This window comes from Vigna unguiculata, chromosome 4, assembly GCF_037176805.1.
Source record: "Vigna unguiculata cultivar grain cowpea cultivar isolate G323 ecotype 2 chromosome 4, ASM3717680v1, whole genome shotgun sequence".
Taxonomy (NCBI): domain Eukaryota; kingdom Viridiplantae; phylum Streptophyta; class Magnoliopsida; order Fabales; family Fabaceae; genus Vigna; species Vigna unguiculata.
In genome coordinates this window covers 43492396-43513908 of record NC_140795.1, presented here as the reverse complement: position 1 = coordinate 43513908, position 21513 = coordinate 43492396, and the positions used below count along the sequence as shown (strand labels likewise).

Below are 21513 nucleotides of genomic sequence, written 5' to 3'. Positions count from 1 at the left end.
TTCAATTATCAGTTTCCCTTACCTGATTGATTTGTGCAACTATAGCAAAAACCTAAAACCCCCTTCTCATTGCCGATGCTCACAAATCAACCTAAAATTATCAGAAACACGATCAAAAAACATCATTAGAGCCACTGATCGACAGGGAACTTTTTTTTACAAGATACGCAAACCTCATATGCGATACAGATTACATCACATGCAAGGTTTTCAAGAAAAGACCAAGAGCAGAATTATAACTTACTCAATTCAATGTTCTGATTGGACAGACTTGAAGATCTCGTCGTAGTGATCACTCTGGCGGTCTCTGATTTCAAAAAGGATGAGAGAAAAATGAGATATTTTAAAAAGAAGTCAGAGAGAATTTAGATAACGGAGTTTTAGAGAGTTAGTGTTTTCGAAATAATAAAATTCTTTTATGAAATTTTTATTTATATATAAGCAATTTATTATTAAAATAATAATAATAATAAGATCTCATTATTTTAAACAGAGTCATTCTTTTAATGTGATTTTCTAGGTTCTCATATATTATATATTTTTTATTTATTCAACTTAGGATGTATATTTATATAAAATATATTTTAGATTATATAAGTTTTGAATAAATTGTAAATTTAAAATATTTTTAAATTATACAATAAAAAAATTAGATTACAAAATTTTGAATTGTATAATTCATAAACATATTTTGAATTATATAATTCAAAAATATATTTTCATATTCGAAATAGACTTTCAAATATACAATCATATCATAAATATATTTTTGAATTATGTCATTCATAACATAATTTTAAATTATAAACTTTCAAATCAGTAATAAATTTTAAAATTATATAGTACAATTAAAAAAACAACGTGTGTCAACTACCAAGACAAGGACATGTTTGACACATCCAAGGTCACTGAACTACACATTCCGTGATGAAAATATGACATAACATCTTCTTAGACGATAAACCCTTCACTTGGCTCCATCACTTTAAAAGCACAAATATTTTATTGATAAATCCATGAGAAAAGAAAATTCTCCGTTTTTTTCTAATTAATATTTAATTGTTTTTCACTCTTTTTTTTTTCTATCTTATATCTTTCTTTTTCTTTTCATTGACAAACACATGAATACCGATATTTTTGCCCCACACATTTTTTTATTATTATTTAATACTATTCCTTATTTTATTCACTTTTTCTTTCTTTTAAATATACAAAAATTTAATTTTTGTCAAGATTATTTTACCTTTATAAAAATTGTGAAAGAAATTTTGTTCACAATAAATTTATTTTCTTTATTTACATTATATTAAACTTATTTGTTATTCAATCTCACACTACTTCTTATTCATTACAGTTGTCACTCCAACACTCCAAATCTTTGCCACATCACAACCATCACTCCACCATGGTCAACCCATCCCCACCAAATGTGATCCATGCAACTCACTACAAACCATTGTTCCTTCAATAAATGAGTATAGGGATTTTTTTTTTTTTGCCTATTTTAGGTTTTCAAAATTCATATACTAAGTTTTACATGAATGAGGCAAAACTATCCTTCAAATCGATTAAAGACAGTGAATGTAGTAATATCCATCTTATATATAATTTTATAAAGTTAAATTAGACATTAACATAGTAACAAAGTTTTTTATTAAATTCATGTTAAATCACCTCCAAATATCAAATATCTAATATGTTTAGGATGATCAATCCACAATTTGAAAGTCCAAATATCCCTATTAAAGAAAAATACGTTTGAAATCGTAATTACAACTAATTAATCTTCATTTTGGATAAAATGACACCAAGTTTTGTTTGCCCTAAAACAGAGAACTAGAGTACTAGACCCTATACACGTGCCTATATTAATAACTATAATTGCTTTGAACTTTCAATCTATCTAAATGTGTGGCTAATTATTGCTTACCTACTAGGTTTTAATTCACAATTCCCTCTATACTTTCTCAATATTTTAATCCCCTTTTCTTTTTTTATTTACATTTTTATACCTTATATTCACATGTTCCTTACAGTTGCCATGAAAACACACCTATATTTGCTTTCCTTTTGTTTGTTGCTTTTATAGCATTAAAATTTCTAAATAAATAAAAAAAATATTAAAACACGATCTTCTGTAGCTTTTGGTTTATCAAAATCTAAAACATCATTTCATTTTATATTGCTAAAATTAAAAATACTCCCACAATAATTCCTTTCACTTGTCATGTGACTACACAACATACATAGTTGAAAAGAAACATTAGTAGGTTCAAAATAAATGAAGAGCATAAAACCACAAACTAAAAATACATAAAACCTAGTACAACAACAACCACAACCTTAAATTAAACAGCATTCATGAATATCATCACATCAGAATGCATAATTGGACATTTAAGTCGCCCCTTCAATACTCTCTGAGTAGAAGAACTACTTCAAAAGTTGTTCATTCTATCCATTTTCTCTTGCAATTTTTTATGCTTCCAAAAGAAAACCCTTATCTTTCTCCAACCTCGCCATAGCCTCAGGCTCCAAGGTTAGTTCCACATCAATGCTCCTTCCTCCATTCTTCCCCGGATACAAATAAATCATCCCATCAAACTTGTTATTAGTTCCACTTCTCACATTTTCTGCCTTACCCCACCCAAAATCAATGTCATAAACCTTAAACCTAGGTGAGCTTCCAACAGCCACACAATTCACCCCAGCATCTTTGAATTGGAAAATTTTGGGTGCACTCTCCCACTCCTTGTTACGACCATCGATCGCCTTCGCGTTATGGTCTTCAATGGCCTTCTGGACCAGTGAAGCACCGAATTGCGGCGGATGGGCCGACAAAAGTCCAGCCGCCGTAACGGTGAATATAGCCTGAATTAGGTTTCCGAAGTAATTATCCGGCATTGGTGGGTCGACCCGCTTCCGGCAGTCGGCGAAGACGGTGAACACGGTGTAGTCCTCCGGCTTCAGGTTACGTGCATGGCTTACATGGCGCCAGATATGGGAGGAAAGAGCCTGAAATGTTGAGAACGGTTTTGAGCCGTCCGATGGAGGGTTCTCGTTGACCGTTGACTTGATCTTGTCTATCTTTGACTCGGAGAATTTGAATATCCTTTCCCTGAGAGTTGGAGTGGGCTTTGCATCGCCGTTGGAAGTTGGATGGCCGTTGGGCTCCGGCAGGGAGAGGTCCAGCTTCACTTTCGTGTTCCGGGCCTTGGTCCGGTCCAGGAACGGTGGTGCTGACGTGGAAGGTGACCCGTTGCAAATCTCGGCCCAGGATGTCATGAATTGCCACGTGGCAGTCCCATCCAACACAGCGTGGTTAAATGCTAGGCCCATTGCAAGCCCATCTTTCAGCTTCGTTAACTATGGATAAAAATAAAACCCGAAATGAAAATAAAAGTCGGAAAATATTTTTTATATATATATATATTGTATTGCATTGAGAGTAAATGTGATAGGTGATGAGTGGGGTGCACTATGATGGCAATTTAACACACACCATTGTCAAATAAATTGTTCACCTACACTTATGGATAATGATGAAACTTATTATTTATCAAAAGATATTTAATTTCAACTGTTATATTGATTTTAGTTTAATTATGTAGTTAGTCATATTAATTAGAATGTACAATGGATGGTTTTATAAGACTCTAAGGTTTAATTCTACTTTTAAGTAGGGTCTACAATGTCACATGGCACTTTCAAGACATTATTGTAGGTCTCACAAGTTTTTTTTTTTTTTCAAAAATGAAACTGTGTAAGATCCATATATTTTTTAATCTTTTTATTTTCAGTATTTTGTATATAGAAGACTCAAATTTAAAACTTCAATCATGTTTCATGAGAATGTTCCAATAATTTTCTTTGATTAGACTTAAAAAACTCCAAAGCATATATTTATTAAAACAGTATAGTGTATATATATATATATATATATATATATATATATATATATATATATATATATATATATATATATATCACATGCCAATTCGGCATAAACTCTATCTTCATTTTAGCAACACCCAAGCGAACACGCTTGTAGTTTTGAGTTAAATCAATTCATTATTATAGTAAAGATATGAATTGAAATGTGATGTTTTTTCAAAAAATTATTACTAGAATATGAACTCATATCAGAAATTTAGCAATTAAATGATGCATTTTTCTGGTGGACAGAAATTTAGTGCTCAACCGTTAATAGTTATTTGTCATTGACAAAATGAGACACGAAAAATGGTTGTAGTGGTTTCATGTTTTTCATCAATATTCTTTGGTCAAAAGCAGAAAGTAATGTTTAATTCCCGCAACTTCTAACCTCTTATAAAAGAACTCATTCAAAGTGTGGATCTGATCAAATATAGCAGAAAACAAAATCCATCAATTCACCCAATGCCATTCTTCTAATTTCAAAACTTCTATATATACCTACATGCTTTGATTCAAATCGAAGCTACAAAATGTTCCACTTAATAATTATAACCTTCTCTTGAAAAATTAGGAGAAAATAAACAAAGAAAAAGGGTAAGAAAAACATAGCGAAAAACCTATCCTAAATTAGATCCGATAATAAACAAGTCTATAAAAAGAAAAAGTTCTTAGATATCGTTGAAGGACCATTTGACAACTCTTATAAAGATAAAATAATCTTAATGAAAATTAATTTTTATATTTAAAGAAAAAGAAAAAGTAAATAATAATGAAAGATAATGTCAAATAATAGTAAAAGAAAAAATATGTTGTCAAAATATAGGTGTCTTTTATAAAAAAGTATAAGTCTATGCTCTGACTCTAGGTATAAGATCAAAATGATTAGGAAACGAAGAAAGTGAATGAAATTACCTGAACTGCTAGCAAGGGTCGATGCATGCCTTCCAAGTTCAAGATACCTGTGTAAGGTATGAGTTCTTTGAGATTGCTGGAACTTTCAGCCACAGTTAGTTGATCCACAGCGATCTCATCAGCAACAGCTTCAACAACCTCAACACCAAGCATGTCATCATCATACTCAACCCTGAACACACCCTCTTCATCTTTCCCTAACTTTCCAGCCAGTTGGTGGAACTCTTTGAGAACCACACCAAGGCCAAGCTTGAGCTTCTGCACCATGCCATCAAAGTCTTCTCCTTTGTAGAAGAGAAGCTTCTGGTTGTAGTAGAAGGCCAGGTAGGGAAGATCAAAAGTCACCAACTGGTACTCTTTTCTCCCAATCTTCTCCTCAGGTTGCACATGGCTCTTGTTGGTGATTTTCAGGTTCAGAGACTCCTCCTTCTTCACCACCTCACCTGCCATTTTTTTCTTTTTCCTTTTTCTGAAGAAAAACTATTTGGTGGAAGAAAGTGTGAATTGATGTGTGAGAGCAGTGTTGTGAGTTCAGATGATTATTAATACAGAGAGCAGTGTTGTTGGGAAGCATTTATGGAATTCATGAGAGCGGTTGTGACCAATTAATGATGCTTATTGGGTTAGAAGATTGGTAGCATGTAATTATAGATGCAGAAATGTTTGGTAACATACTTAAAACATTTCTATTTTCTTACCTTTTGCTTAATATTATTCTAAATAATTCACAACACTTAATTAAGAGTTCCTTAATTTATATATATATGCTTATGTTGGATCAAGATATACAAATTTTCATTTTATGTTATTTATCATTCAATGCTGTGCTTATTGAAAATTTATTAATGAGAGTTTAGTTTCTTAAATTAAGCACTTAGGTTTCTTTTTGAAACAAACTTTACCATTTAGTTTAAGATTCTGATAAATAAAGATACTGCTAAAAATATTTAATGCTTTTTATATTTAAAAATGAAAAGTTAGTGAATTTTGTTTTGATCGGCGTTGAGAAAATATTGAACTTGCATTGTCAATAAAGATATATATGTTAATATTTCTATCTAAATATTTTAACGTGCATTGTGATTAATATTTGAAATGAATTTTTCTTGAAGTATTTACATTTTGTTTTATTATGAATAATTTAAATGATAATATATGGTTATTTTTAAATGTGGTTATTTTCTTAAGAAGTTATTGAAATACAATTTATAGATAAAGAAGAGGCCGAAATGTGTGGCTAAGGACCGTAGCATATTTATTTTTTGAATTGAGAAATAAATTGTATTTTAAATAAATTTCTATGAAAAATTAAAGTAAATAGCATGCATATATATTTACATTAAAATAAAATATATAAAATAAAATTTTATTTGAAATAGTGATGATTTTTGTCATAAATAAATATTTCTTTATTTAAAAAATAATTTAATTAATAATTTGATTTCTAAATTTAGGTTTTTATTTATTTTGATCTATATTTATTTTTTAGAGTTCCCTTGTTAAATAAAGTTTATGTCGTTTTGATGTTAAATTGAAGTTAGACTACTTCTTCCTACACTACCCTTTTTATTCCTGCACCCAATAAATTCTATTATCCCCATTTTATCCTTGCTAAATTGATAATAAAAACAAAATTTTTAATTGCACGTCTCCTATCTCTATCCTCTCTTCCTTCACCCTTCACGTTCATCTTCGTTCTTTGTTTTGATTCTTCACTCTTCCTTAATTTCCTTTGAAGGCAACAACTTCTTGATCGATCAAATAAGTATGTGTATTTGTTTTTTCATTTATAGGTTGGGACGGTGATGTTGGGGTTGGAATGATATCTATTTATTGATTTTTTGAATGTATTCCACGTTATGCAATTCAAAATATATTTCTGGATCTGAAAATATATTCTTGATTGTACAACCATATATTAAAAAAAATTATGTATTTCAAACAATCCAGAACGTTCTTCTAGATCTAAAACTACAATTTGAATTGCACAATCAAGAACACAAATATGTATTTCAGATTATACAATCTTGAATGATCTTTCAGGTTCAAAAATACATTCCAAATTGCACAATCTAAAACACAAACATATATTTTAGATTGTACAATGCGGAATGGATTTTCGGATTCAAAATCACATTTAGGATTGTCCAATTCGAAATACATTCAAATATATGTATTATATGGATTGTGTAATTCATAATGTACTTTCGAATTTGAAACCAGTGTCATGCTAAATTTGGCCACATCCTCTCCTCCAACACCTTTGTCCCCCTGCCTTCATCATCGACTTCATCGCCATCTACACCACTCCCTTATTCGTTGATCACGCACCCTTCGTTAAGGATGTTCTCTTCTACCTCACTACTTTAATGTTTCTTTTCTACTTTTCTATGTCTATCTCAGAACCAGTCACACGTATTTCAAAAGATTCCTTATGCCTCTACCACCTCTTTTCAAACCCATATTCTGTTTTGCAATATTGTCAGTGCAAATCTCGTCATCAACTTCCATTATTAATGGGGTTTCCATTGGTTTTGGATCGAAGCATTTAGGGTTTTGGGGTGCGAGAGGGAATGGCTTTGGAAGGCTGACAAGGACCTTGGTAACGACAAGCCTAATGGTGATGTGGTGGTGGCGAAGGAGCGAGGTAAGAGGCGTGTCAAGAAATGAAGGAGATGAAATGAGTGTATTCACCATGAATGATAAACTTTTCAAGGAAGTGCAAAAGATGATTCTAGATACATTTTCATATTATAATTGTGTATTCATTTAGATTTATTAATTTTATAACATGGCGTGGGAAAAAAACTCAAAACATCCATTCGGACTCCCTAATTCTATTCAATCACATCCACCCATTTTATTTAAAAACAAAACTCAAAACATTGATTTTTCATGTTCAAAGTCTTCTGATCTCAATCAGGGAACATAAAAGTTCACCCAACAAGACAAAGCTAAAAATTTTCAAAATCTTAGATTCGCACAATAAACATTCTCATTCAGTGAGTAAGATACACATAGAAGTATCATCACTCAGCGAGTCTTGACTTGCCTGATGACTAGTCCATTTTGATCTCACTTGATTTTTGTTAATTTATTTTCTCTCACCTTCCAATGACCAGATAATGGAAAAACATATAATAAACAAAATTTATTTTCGATTTAAGAAGAATATTTTTATTTTTAACTATTTTTGTAAAGTACTTACCATTTTTCTTATCAATAATGAAATATACTTAAACTAAAAGATATTGCTAATATATATTTGTACTTTTTAAATATTATTTGTTATTAAAAAGTATGATAAAAATTATTTAAAATTTTATATAACTATAAAAATTATCTTCTACCTATAACGTTTCAGTGAAGAGATGCTTAAGAACCAATTTTATTTCATGCAATATAGTTTATCAAGAAAATTTTAATATATTTTTGAAAATAAAATATTCAGTTTTGACTGGTCATATTTGTTGTTAGTTTTTTTATTATTTTATGTCTGGGGATTTATTACTAGACTGAATGATAAAATAAATCACCTTGAAACTTGTGTGGCTCAGCCGGTAAACTTAGGAAGAATGGATATGTATGTCCTTACTTATCATAAATTCTTAATTTCGTTTGTTAGTAAAAGATAAATAATATTTTATTATAAATTGTTAAATTATATAAATAAATAAATTCTATATAACAAAAATAATTTAAAATTAATATATATATATATATATATATATATATATATATTTACTCAACTTTATTTTCAGTAAACTTAGAAAGGATAAAAAAAAAAATTCACGCACTCGTATATTATTTAACTCAAAGACAAGGACTATGATATCTTCTTAAAGACATGCAAAACAAGTATCATCAAAAGTTAACATTTAACTTATATCAAAGCTTAGTACCACATTCTACTAATTTAACATTTAACAAATCTCATTTAACTTTTTAAGCCTTTATATCTAATTTATATGATTTAAACGGTCAATAATATATATATATATATATATATATATATATATATATATATTACTAGAATTTTTTATATTACAAGATTTTTTTTGTAAATTTATTAAAAAAATTTGTAAGAAAAAATTTTCTAAGAATATTAATTGTTAAGTAATTTCTTTGTATATAATTAATTTTTATAAAATTATAAAATTTGTAAGTATTTTCTATTGTTATGAAAAGAGTTTTATACAAAATATTTTGCAAAAAAAAAAAATTGGTAATAATTTCTTGTAATTTTTTTTTCACAATAAAATTTGTAAATATTTTCTACGAAAAAAATTTTAAAACAAAACTGACAGAAAATATGAGTTTTTTTAATAGTGATATATATATATATATATATATATATATAATATTTTTTTATAAAATATTTAAATTATTTATAAAAATAAATACTGTTTAAAATTTATCTATCCAAATACCAAATAAGTTAAAAAAAAACACAAAAAATATTGTTTAATTTATTTCAAGATATATCGTTCATTCTATTCAAGTTTAGTAAACTCTAAATTGAAGTATTCTGTAAGTTTGTTTTGCAATATAAAAGAGGCAAGGGTTGAATGCTTTATTTTTAAATAATATATCTATACCATATTTTTTAATTTAATAATTTTTAAAATAAAGGAAATACAATATTAGCATATTACTATAAAATTAACGTGTTACTCTCTTTAAAATAATACAATTCTTTAGTATCTTCCTCCCTTTTGCTTTAAATAATAGAGATTATAGGAATATGCTATAATTTACTAAGTAGGTATCAATTTCACTAATACGTTAGAACAGTAATAATTAATGCGAGCTTAATCAAACTTATGAAATGTTAATTATAATTTTATTATTGCTTGCACTCAACTATAAAAGGGTCAGTTTGCCTTAATAAAAAAGAAACTTGAACTTCATTTATATTTCGTTTTCAATTTCAAGAATTTAAATCCCATAAAACATGAATATGTGTTTGTGTAGGATTTTACTAATATAATACCTTCAATATTCACGAGACTAAACTTATATTTAATTATAATTTAGAGAAAATAAAAGTAGCCTAATTTATATCTTCCAAAATGAGATTCATCTCCAAAGTGAAAAAATAAGATGAAATGTGAACGGCTTAACAAATTAAAGTTTAAATTTGTAATAAAACTTAATTATTTGTTTTATCTTACTAACCAGTATGAAGAGATTTTCAAAATCATTAAATAGCAGCATAAAAGGGTCATTTTATACATTTCAATAAAACACACTTTTCGTTTACGAAACTTAAATGTGTTCCTACTATGTTGATTATATACCTCAGACTTATAAGTTGTACATCACTTTCTCGTTATGAATTAAAATCATATGGGCATGCGCCGTTTGTTCTGTTAAGGAAATACTGTTCTTTTTTTTTTATTGCTTTAATCTTAATCTTCATTATCAGTCAAAGGTTTTCACACCTAACAGTGACCATTTTTTTTTCAAAATAAAAAAGGAATAATTTTGAGAAAATTATAATTTTTTTATTAAAATACATTTTAATACATGTTCTCTTATTATTTTTAAACGAGTTTACATATATTTTTTAATTTTTTGTGAATAATAGTAGTAGACCCTGATTAATGATTACCAAGACCTAACTTTTTTTTTCTTTAATTTCTTCACACTCATAAATAGGTAGCCATTTTGGATAACAGTTACATTGCATTCCCATGTGTTTATATGTAAGGAAAACGATTTCTTAATAATTAAATTTTAATATTTTTGTTATAATTTGAGATTATATATTCTAGATTTTTTATTTTTTTTATATTTTAAAATTATTTAAAAGATATCATCTCAAAAGTTATAAGAAAAAATTATAAAAATTTAATTATTAAAATGTTACCGTTATATCTGCAAAGGAAGCATCTTTTTTATTTTGGACAATTTTGTGGACATAACTAATGAGAAGAGTGAGGCATAAAGTTTTTGTGTCAAAGATGTTGAACTTGTTTTTGTTGTAGCATTAATTAAGGGTGTTCAAACTTGAACACTGCAATCGCTCTCTGATTCAAACCGAAAGTGGTTTTCATGGTTTCCATAAAAAGCCCAAAACTTATGGTGAGAAGCTGAATTCTTGGTGTTAACCAAATGCTTTAAATTAATGAAGGTATAGAGAAGGACCCACCCCATGTCATTAGAGCTATCACAATTGGAAACTCACGTGGCTCTATCACACTATCTAAGATTCATCTTTAGAAATTGAAGTATATATATAATTGTGATTATTATCTTATTAGACTCTAAAATTATATAAAATATTAACTCGCCACATTCATATTCTTCATTTTATTCTCTCTCTTTAAGTTTTTGTTATATGATTAATTAATTGAGTACTTTTAAAAGGATGAATGAGAAAAAAAAAGTAGAATGTTAGAATTAATAATGTTTGATGGAAAGGAAGGGAGGAGAAATAATTTAATAGAATATGGATTGGTTAAATTATGTTTAACCTATTTTTCCTTCGATTCCTTCTGACCAATTAAATCTGCTCTAAATGACTATCTCGATGTCCATGTCTGCCCGCACCAGATCTTCGTGATAGGTGAAAGAACCTTTTTCGTAGGGGATAAAAACTAACTATACGTTAAGTTAACTAAGCCCTTGTTGGTAAGGAAGGCTATTGAAAGACCTAAAGGAAGCTATTAAGAGGTTGGGTTTGGCAGGTGGTTTTTCCTAAACTTCAAAAGGGACTCTTGGAGATTGACTTGGGATATCTTTGACTATATTTATAAAGGTTCGATATTTCACTAAAAAGATAGAAAATGAGGGTGAATCTGGTCCTCAAGGATATGACCTATAACTCAAAGGTATGACCTATATCTAATCATATTGGTTTACATTATATAAAAATAGTATAGGTTTTATATAAATGAATTAATAATGTATTTGTTAGAATCTATGAGAAAAAACATGATTTCAAGAATAATGTGATGTGTAAAAGCTTATGTTGTATTAATTAAAGAGTAAGAGTATTTATACAAAGTGTGTACATGATTCTGTTACAGAAACATAACAGAAGAAAAGTTGTCAAGGAATTTTAAACTTGACTTAACCAACTAACACTTTCTCTTAAGTCAAGTGCTTAAGAGAGATTACTCCAATTAACTTTCTTAAACCTTCAAATCTATCATTCTTCAGGACCTTGGTCATTGCATCAACAAGTTGTAAATCTGTTTTGCAGTACACCAATGCAACTCTTTCCTTATTCACCAAATCTCTAAGGAAATTGAATCTTATTTCTATATGTCTGCTTCTTCCATGACTTATAGGATTTTTGGACATGTTTATGGCAAAGATGTTGTCTATCCTTAGCTCCAATGGTGCCTTCACCGAAACCTTCAATTCTCTCAGTAACTCCACAAGCACATTGCTTGACATGTAGCAAAACTTCCAGATATGTATTCAGCTTCACAACTGGACAAGGCAGCAACAAATTGCTTTTTTGAACACCATGATATAGAAGCTTTGTTTAACATGCAGATGAACCCAGACGTGCTTTTCCTTTCAACTAAGTCTCTACCATAGTCAGAGTCAACAAAGCCAATGAGTTCTAATTTTGAATGTTGTTCACCATCAGGAAACAATACACCATAGTCAGATGTTCCTTGTATGTACCTTAGAACTCTCTTCGTAGCTAGCATGAGACTTCTCTTTGGACTACTCATAAATCTGCTTATTAGTCCAACTCCAAATGACATCTCTGGTCTGCTATTACATAGGTACCTTAAATAACCTACAATATGTTTGAAGATAGTTTCATTTACTAGTTCACCACTTTCATCTCTTATGAGCTTCATATTCATCTCCACTAGATTAATTACAGCATTCAAGAGCCCATGTTGAACTTCCTCAATATCTCTCCAATATATTTCTTCTAGTGCATTACCAAATCTACATATGTATAAGCAAACTCCAATCCCAGAAAGTAACTCAACTTCCCTAAATCTGTCATTTCGAATTCAGAGTTTGATCTTGTCACCAATAAGTCATCAACATATAGACAAATTATAAGCAGGTCTCTTCCTCTATCCTCCCTCACATATACTCCATGCTCAACCATGCATTTTGTAAACTGCATTTTGAGCAAAACTGAATCAATTTTTCTGTTCCAAGCTCTTGGGGCTTGTCTTAATCCATACAAAGCCTTTCTTAGCTTGTAGACTTGATGTTCCCTTCCTTCTATCACAAATCCAGGGGGTTGCTGGATATAAACCTCTTCTTCTAAGTGCCCATGGAGGAAGACTGATTTTACATAAAGTTGAAATAAGGGCCCTTTCTTAGCACAAGAAATTGCAACAACCACTATAATTGTTTCCAGCCGAGCCATTGGTGCATAAACCTCTAAAAAATCCAAGCCTTGCCTTTTGAGAAACCCCTTTGCTACTAATCTAGCCTTGTGTTTTGAGATTGAGCCATCAGGATTCAGCTTCTTCTTAAATGCCCACTTTACTCCAATCTTCTGTTTTCCTTATGGAAGTTCAACCAATTCCCACATTTGGTTCCTTTCAATTGACTTAATCTCTTAACCATTGCATCCCGCCGAACTTGTTGTTTCAAATCTTCAGTTTCATCCACAAGTTTCGTTCCAACCATCAATGCCAAGTGAGTTAAATCATCCTTATCAGTCACTTGGTCATCACTGTGTATCTCAAAATCACTGAATCTAGTTGGTATATTTCTCTCCCTATGTGATCTTTGAGGTGCAGAATCTACAATAATGGGTTTTGTTTCAGTTTCAAACATGGGTTTGGCACATGTCTATTTAGAGTGGTTTTCATCTGATTCCAATCCCAATTTTCTTGTTCCAAAACAAGAACATCTCTACTTAGCAACACATTATCTTTAATTGGATCATAAAGCTTGTACGCACCTGTAGGATGATGGCCAATGAAGATTGTTGCTTCACTTTTATTCTGAAGCTTAGTTCTCTTTTGATCTGGTACATGTCGAAAAGCTAAAGATCCAAACACCTTAAAATGTCTAACTGTTGGTTTCTTCCCTGTCCAGACTTCAAGAGGCATTTTCCCTTCAATTTTCTTGGTGGGACATCTATTCAAGATGTAGACTGAGGTTCATACTGCTTCTCCCCATAATTTTTGTGGCAATCCCTTCTCCTTGATCAAACTTCTGGCCATGTTCAATATAGTTCTGATACCACTGTTAGAACCTATGAGAAAGAACGTGATATCAAGAATAATGTGTTGTGTAAAAGTCTCTGTTGTATTCGTTAAAGAGTAAGAGTATTTATACAAAGTGCGTACATGATTCTGTTACAGAAACATAACAGAAGAAAATTTGTCAAAGAATTTTAAACTTGACTTAACCAACTAACAATATTGCATACAAGAAATCAACTTTCATTAAAAATCACCTGAGTTGTCAATTTAATCTATTTTCCATGGTTTAATTCTAACTTATTTTTAAAACAATTTTTTTCGTTAATAAGTGATTTGATGAGTTAAAAAAGTTTAGACTTTCAAAGTTTTCAAAAAATAGATCAGGTAATGATAAAATTATATTTGTTTTGCACGAAGACTTTAACTAACTTTTAATTATTTTTTAGAATTGTACTAGTTCTTAAATTTTTCTATTATAAATTGTTGTTACATTAATTATAAATTTGTTCTTAATTATTTTTTGTTATTTACAGCTTAATTGAAAAGTTAGAAGCTCAACCCAACTTGTTTGGTTGGACCAATCTATCCTATCATGGGTTTGATCTGACCCAACATTGTTAGATGTGGGTTCGACTTTGTCTAACCATTCCAAGCATGAAATAACATGGTTTGATTTAAATTAGGCCTAATATGAACCCAAGTCAACTCTGCTCAAAGTGCACCTAACTCGACTTAGCTTGATGTTGCCCAACTCATCCTGATGTGACTTGACTCGACTCAACTCAATGTGGAACCAAGTTCACTTAATGTAGACCTAACACAACTCAGTCTAACATGGTTATGACTCTATTCAACTTGACATGGGTTTAGCTCGACCTCGCCCAAAGTAAATTTTACTCGACTTAACCAAGACCCACCTTGACCCAACTCAATGTGATAGGCTTGACTTGACATGACCTAAGGTGGGTCCAACTAGGCTTGGCCCGAGGTGGACTCAACTCGACTTAGCTAGATGTTGCCCAATTAAACTCAACCCAATGTGGTTTTGACTTTACTCGATTTGACGTGGCTTTGACTCTACTCGACCTAACATGGACAAAACTTTACTTAGCCTAATATGGTCCCAACTCTACTTGACCCTATGTGAGTTCGACCTCACTCAACCTTACACGACTTGACCAATGTGGATTTGACTTGACTCGGTCGACCTAGGCCTTACTTGACTTGGCTCTACCCAAGCTCGGCCTAACTAGGCTTGACCTTGGCCCAACATCACTCATCCCGACTAGGGTTTGAATCTACTCGAACTAACTTTGATTTGATTCGACTTGGCCTAACATAAACCCAACTTGACTTAACTTAAGATGGGTCTGACTCAATTTAGCATGAGGTGGGTTTAACTGGATTGAGTCTGAAGTGGGCACAAATCAACTTAGCCCGAGTGGGCATGACTTTACTCAGATGAGGGCTTAACTTGAGTCAACTCGATTGGGCTCGACTTGAATCGGCTCAAGATGGGCCTGAGTTTACTTAGCCCTATTTGGGTCCTACTCGACTTAGCTTGAGGTGCGCTCAAATCTATTCGACTTGCGGTGCACTTGATTTGACTCGTCCTTAGGCTGAAGTGGGCTCAACTCAACTCGGGATGACATGGACTCAATTTAACTTAACACAACATGAACCTTATCAATCTTGATTGACTCTGATGCTACCTAGTGTAAGTGGTAATTGCGTTTAGGTATTTCTATAATCTAAAATATATTATCCATACCAATAATTTCTATTACACCTTTTCCTTACCATTCTTAAATATATGTCTTTATATATGTAGGTGTTATCTAGATTTATACTTGATTTTTAAGTAATTTTCTAAATTAAGTAATCCAAGTGAAATAATGAGATAAAATGGAATTACTTAGGATGTGTTCTTTCGGGGTTTTACTATTTGTGATTTGTGATAGAGTAAGTGAGAATTACATACTTATTCTTTTTAAATGATTTATTGATAAATGAAGGAGAGTATTTGAGAGAGATGTGAGATTCTATCTATCCTAAAATGAGGTGATTTGAGAGGATGAAAAGTATAATTACCAAATGATCTTTGGTTTTTTTTTTTTAAATTTACAACCTTTAGATAACTAATAATCATAATAATAATAATAATAATAATATAAAGTATTTAAAAATAATATTAATGAAAAATAATATAACCAATCACATTTTATTTTAAATTAATTACACCTATTAATTTTTTTTATATAAAAAAATCTTTCAAGTTTTATATTAAATTAACTTAATTAATTACATTTCATGTTCTGTTAACGAGAAATATGTAATCTTACTATTTAATCTCTTAAAACATTTTTTTTATCTCTCACAATTAAATTATTCACGAACTCTTATAATTTTATATTTAAAACTCTATTTTCACCTCAAATAATTAAAGAAAAAAACAATACTGTATTTATTAAATACAAGAGATGCGCTCATGAAGAAGGTACATTTTCTAAGCTGTTTTCTTCTTTTTCTTTGCTTTTATTAAGTATTGAAGAACATTGACAAGACACTTTGCTACCAAACCTAATAAAAAGTGCACGAAAAGAGGACCATGTTGATGGAAAGTAAAATCATTATTGGATTCCAAAAATGCTGGTCACAGTTATAAACTATGAACACATTAAATTTGTTTCGCTGTTTCATTTAAGTCATCAAAAAATTAATTTGTTAAGATCAATGAAAGCAAGAGTTACAAATCTGATTTCAAACATTTAGAGTTTACAAATTTGCTTAATTAACTCTTTATTCTCAAATACCATAAAAGATGAGAGTTTTTGTTTAGGTTTATATTTTATTTTATTTTTTTCATCTCTTTTAAATTGTTTTTATTTATACTAGAAATTCTAATGACGATGTCACCACATCTTAGGTCAACAAATTGTCACTTAATACAGTTAATTGTGACATCCCATTTAAATAGAATAATCTATTAAATAAAATATCGCATAGTTATAATAATAAGAAGTACACAAGATGAACAGTGGATCCACTATTACAGTCATCCATCAAATGTATTTAGAAAGGAACTTAGGCATACCACCATGCCATAAGCAAATATAAACCAGGGAATTTAACAGTTTTGCAAAAGAGTTGCTCCTAGAGCAAGGAATTACAAAAAGGCACTAGGCCATAAACTATTCTTGAGAGCCACATATAACAGGTTCAAATTACACAGCACCGTTGCCACCACCAGGTCTACCTTCAACATTTCCCTCATCTGCTCCCACCAATAAGGTGATCATTGCAAAAGAGAAGACAAGACAAGAACATACACAAAAAATGAAAGGGTAAGCTAGTGAAAAATAAATTTAACATATTATAGCAAACATATACTTAAAATCGTTCTCAAGCATGCAGCAAAGTAGGCACTAATTCATGTTATAGCAACCAAACAAGACACTATAACTCAATTATCCGGATAAATATAATAAGATCGGATTCATTGGACGCTTGTACTTGTGGTGACCTCTACTGCTTTGCAGAGCCATTGCCAATGGGTTTCACCCTACCACACACAAGGTTATCCTTCAAGCATCTAAGGCCATTATCCTGCCAAAGACTAGGGCCTCCCGCTACTCTCACCACATAGAATCAGTTTGCTCTACATGAGATTAATTGTTCCTTTAGAGTCTCGAGATACGATCCTTACTTGAAGCCTTATCTTAATTATATACACTACACACCACCATGAGATCTCCCCGCGAGACTCATGGAATTACGCCTATCTCACACCAATTTCATGTTCCTCATACCATAACCACCAGTTTCATTTCAAACATTAAATTCCCATGCCAACACCACCAACTAACAGTTTCATGCCATAACCACTTCCAGCATACCAATTCCAGTTCACATAACTCATACAACTTATGCAAATCCACATAAATCATGTATGTTCGAGATAAGTATCCACGCACAATGTAAACAGCAACATAAATCCTGAACCTGCACTGTTCTCGCTTAAGCGACAACAACTGTCTCGCTTAAGCTAGGCATTCTCGCCTAGGCGAGACCTGTAACAGTGGCACTCTGCGAGCCCTCGCTTGGGCAAGACCAGCTCGCCTGAACGAAATCACCACTCGCCCAAAACTAAAATCCTTCGCCTGGACGAGGATGCGAGCATAGCACACTGGCTTTCCTTGAGCGCTCGCTTGGGCGAGCCATTCTCGCCTAAGCGAGGCAATGTGTCGCTCAAAACAAGAGTTGGTCGCTTGAGCAAGATGCTCGAGCAGCACCAGGGCGAGCTTTTGCTATTCTCGCCTAGGCGAGAATATCAGCTCTCTCCCACTGTTTGACGCATGCAGCACCCAACACAGCCAAGTACAATCCATACAATTCACTCAAAATAGATACAAGCATTTTTAAATCACTTTATGCATACAATAGAAGTAGAAACAAATCACATACTTCAAGACACAAGAAAAAGAGACATAGCTTCCCTTACCTTGAGTAAAACTAAGCTTAAGGGAAATGAAGCACACAGTGAGAGGATAGGAGCAACTTTTTTAGGAGCTGTAAACATAGCGGATAAAACATAGGACGAGATTAGGAGTGGAACCAACTTAAGACCAGCTTAGTACAAGAAAAGGAACCATGAAGGAGCTTAAGTTTCGATTTTTACTTATTAGGAAGTGGTTCGATTCACTTTGAGGGGAACCTAGTCTTGCCCTAGCAGAGCTTCTGCTTCAGCAGAGTATGAGAGGGAAGAAGGAAAGTTTTTGAAAAAGAGACAAAGTGAGAGTAAAAAAAAGCTGGACAAGGTATTGGGGTCCTACAGTTGGACTGGCCTTGGGCCTACGAAAAGGCCAGACCCAAACACATAAGGCTGAAAATAGGACTTACATTAACCTTATTAAAAATGTCATAACAGTAAATAATTCATCATGAATTAAAAAAACAAGTATTTTATTTCTTGAGATTAAAATAGAAAGACAACATTTTAGGTGACTAAAATTAAAAAAAAAATGGAGACTAAAATAAAGTGTAACACGTTTATAAAGAATTAAAACTGAAAACAATTTATAAACATGTGAAATAAAAAGTTATATGTATACAAAATATATTTTTAAGTATTATACTAAATGTTTTTATAATTATTGGATGTCTTAAGTAGGTTTGTGCATCTTCCAATAGTTCGTTCTAGAAATTGTTATATCAATCCTTTTAACATGAAGATAGTATAACTTTTTTTTCGCATTTTATTCAACAGTGATAATAATTTTATTATTATAAAAAATTACAATGTTTAATTAAATGTGTTTTTGCTTTTACTTAAAAAATTGTTTGCAATTAATAATATTTATTATTATTTATTTTTAATTTTTGGAAGTAGAAATATCAAAATATGCGGACAAAAAAAGCTTGTAAAGCACCTAAAAGTAGAAAAAAAATGGCCTACAATGAACTGTACTTATTTTTATTTGTTAAAGTAATAACCTTTGAAAATATAAAAACTCTCTTTTCATGAAGACATAAGGTATAAAATATCACAATGAAGTTTCTCCACTTTCCTATTGAAAACATATATTGAATAAGAAAACAGCATAGAAGATTGATTAATTATTGACAATCATTCTAATACACAATTTATCAAAACAACCATACATTTAAACGACATAAAATTAAATATTTTTTATTTTAATTTCTAATAGTTTATTTTATTTTAATCTTTAATGATGATAGAAGTTTTAAATCAAATAGAGATAAGGTCAATTCATAATATATAAGTAATTGCAAATCTCATTTTACAAGCCAGTTGGTAAAAGTTGAATTAAGCTTAAATTTCACTTCTTAACATGATATGAGAGTCATGTATTAGATCATATCCTGACAAACAGCGGCGGATCATTATGGGTCTAGGGAGGGGCCTTGGCCCCCCCAAAAATTTTGAAATTTGTTTTACAATAGATATTTTGATTTTTTTTATTATAAATATTAGGTATTTTGATTTTATTTTGTTATAAATATTAAATTAAATATTTTATTTCTTTTATAAACATAATAATCAATACTAATAAATAATCAAATATAAAATCAAATATAATAAAGAATATAGATTAAAAAGATTTATCAAGATATTTTTTATTATTTGTTTTCATTATAGATTGTGTTTTTCATAAATTGTTTTCATATTTCATTCTCATCTGTTTTCTTTTGTTTCTGAAAAGAAAAAGATCTATTATTTTTTCTCTTATTTCTCCTTTATTCTCTTCCATCCTCGAGGAAGAAAAGAAGAAGGTAATTCTTTTGTCTCATCTGATAGTGAAATATTAATTCAATAATTTATTTAATGAGCCTATTTTATATGTCTATGTCTTGAATTTCTTACAAATTGTTCTCATCTTCCATTCTTACCTATTTTCTTTTCTTTCAGAAGAGAAAAATATCAATTATTTTTGCTTTCATCTCTCAACTGTTCTCTTCCATTCGAAGAAATGAAGAAGAAGGTAATTTTCTTTTGTCTCACTTGATAGTGAAATATTAGTTTAATAATTTATTTAATGAGTCTCTTTTATATTAATTTCTTATTTTATCAACATAGAAGAAAAAATGATTGTACTGTGTGTTTTTTATAATTGAATTTTAAGTGTGGTTTGATTATCATCGAATTTTCTTTTGGTATTTATGTCTCTCAATTTTTTATTAGATTATGATAAATCATTTTTTAGTATTATTTTTTTTAAATAGGTATATTGATGAAGAATAAAGGAATAAATTATTTAAATAGGTATATTGATAAATCATTTTTGGTATTTATGTCTCTCAATTTTCTTCGTATACTTCATATTTTATTGTGTTAGTGACAATAATGAGACGTATAAATTTTGGATGTATTATTTGGACACCTCCAACAATGTTGGTTAAGATCCGCCACTGTTGACAAAATTTGATTTTGTTAAATTCATTGTTTCACACACTATCGGTCGTTATTGGACCGTCCACTAATGTATAGTTTTACACACAAAAATATGTATACAACTTGATATGAAAGAAGTGTTAAAAGTTTCATATTAATTAAAAATAAAATCCTAAACCCTAAACTTTACCTTATAAATCAATTTTTTAAGAGTAAGTTAAATTTAAATCCACTCCTTAGACAAATATACTATAATGACTTAATATTTTTTAACACAAATTATAATTCATTAATATATCATATAATAATATCATACCGTCATTATATTTGAAAGAGAAAATTGTACCTCACTTCTATAGAATAATTTGATATTATCCCTAATCAACATGAAATATTTTATATTATAAATCTTATAATTTTCTTAATCATTACATGAAAAATTAATTCTTTCACGTTATAAAATATTAAATACATTTACTTTTTTTCAGATATTTTTATAATTAAAATTATTAAAACACAATGTATAAAAATAATAATATTATGTACCAACCGTTTGACTAACTGATCCTTGACTAACTAACTTTTTGATTGATTGATAGGTACCAT

At 30.2% G+C, this 21513-nt stretch overlaps 1 protein-coding gene across 1 annotated transcript; it reads right to left on the bottom strand.

The window, feature by feature from the left end:
• Positions 1–2191: 2191 nt before the first annotated feature.
• Positions 2192–5395, bottom strand: PEL3 (HXXXD-type acyl-transferase family protein). The gene is made up of 2 exons (XM_028066734.2): positions 4849–5395; positions 2192–3366 (listed from the first exon to the last, which is right to left on the bottom strand). The coding sequence occupies exons 1-2, from the start codon at positions 5296–5298 to the stop codon at positions 2479–2481; spliced, it is 1338 nt and encodes a 445-aa protein (XP_027922535.1). The 5' UTR covers positions 5299–5395; the 3' UTR covers positions 2192–2478.
• Between the last annotated feature and the right edge of the window lie 16118 nt (positions 5396–21513).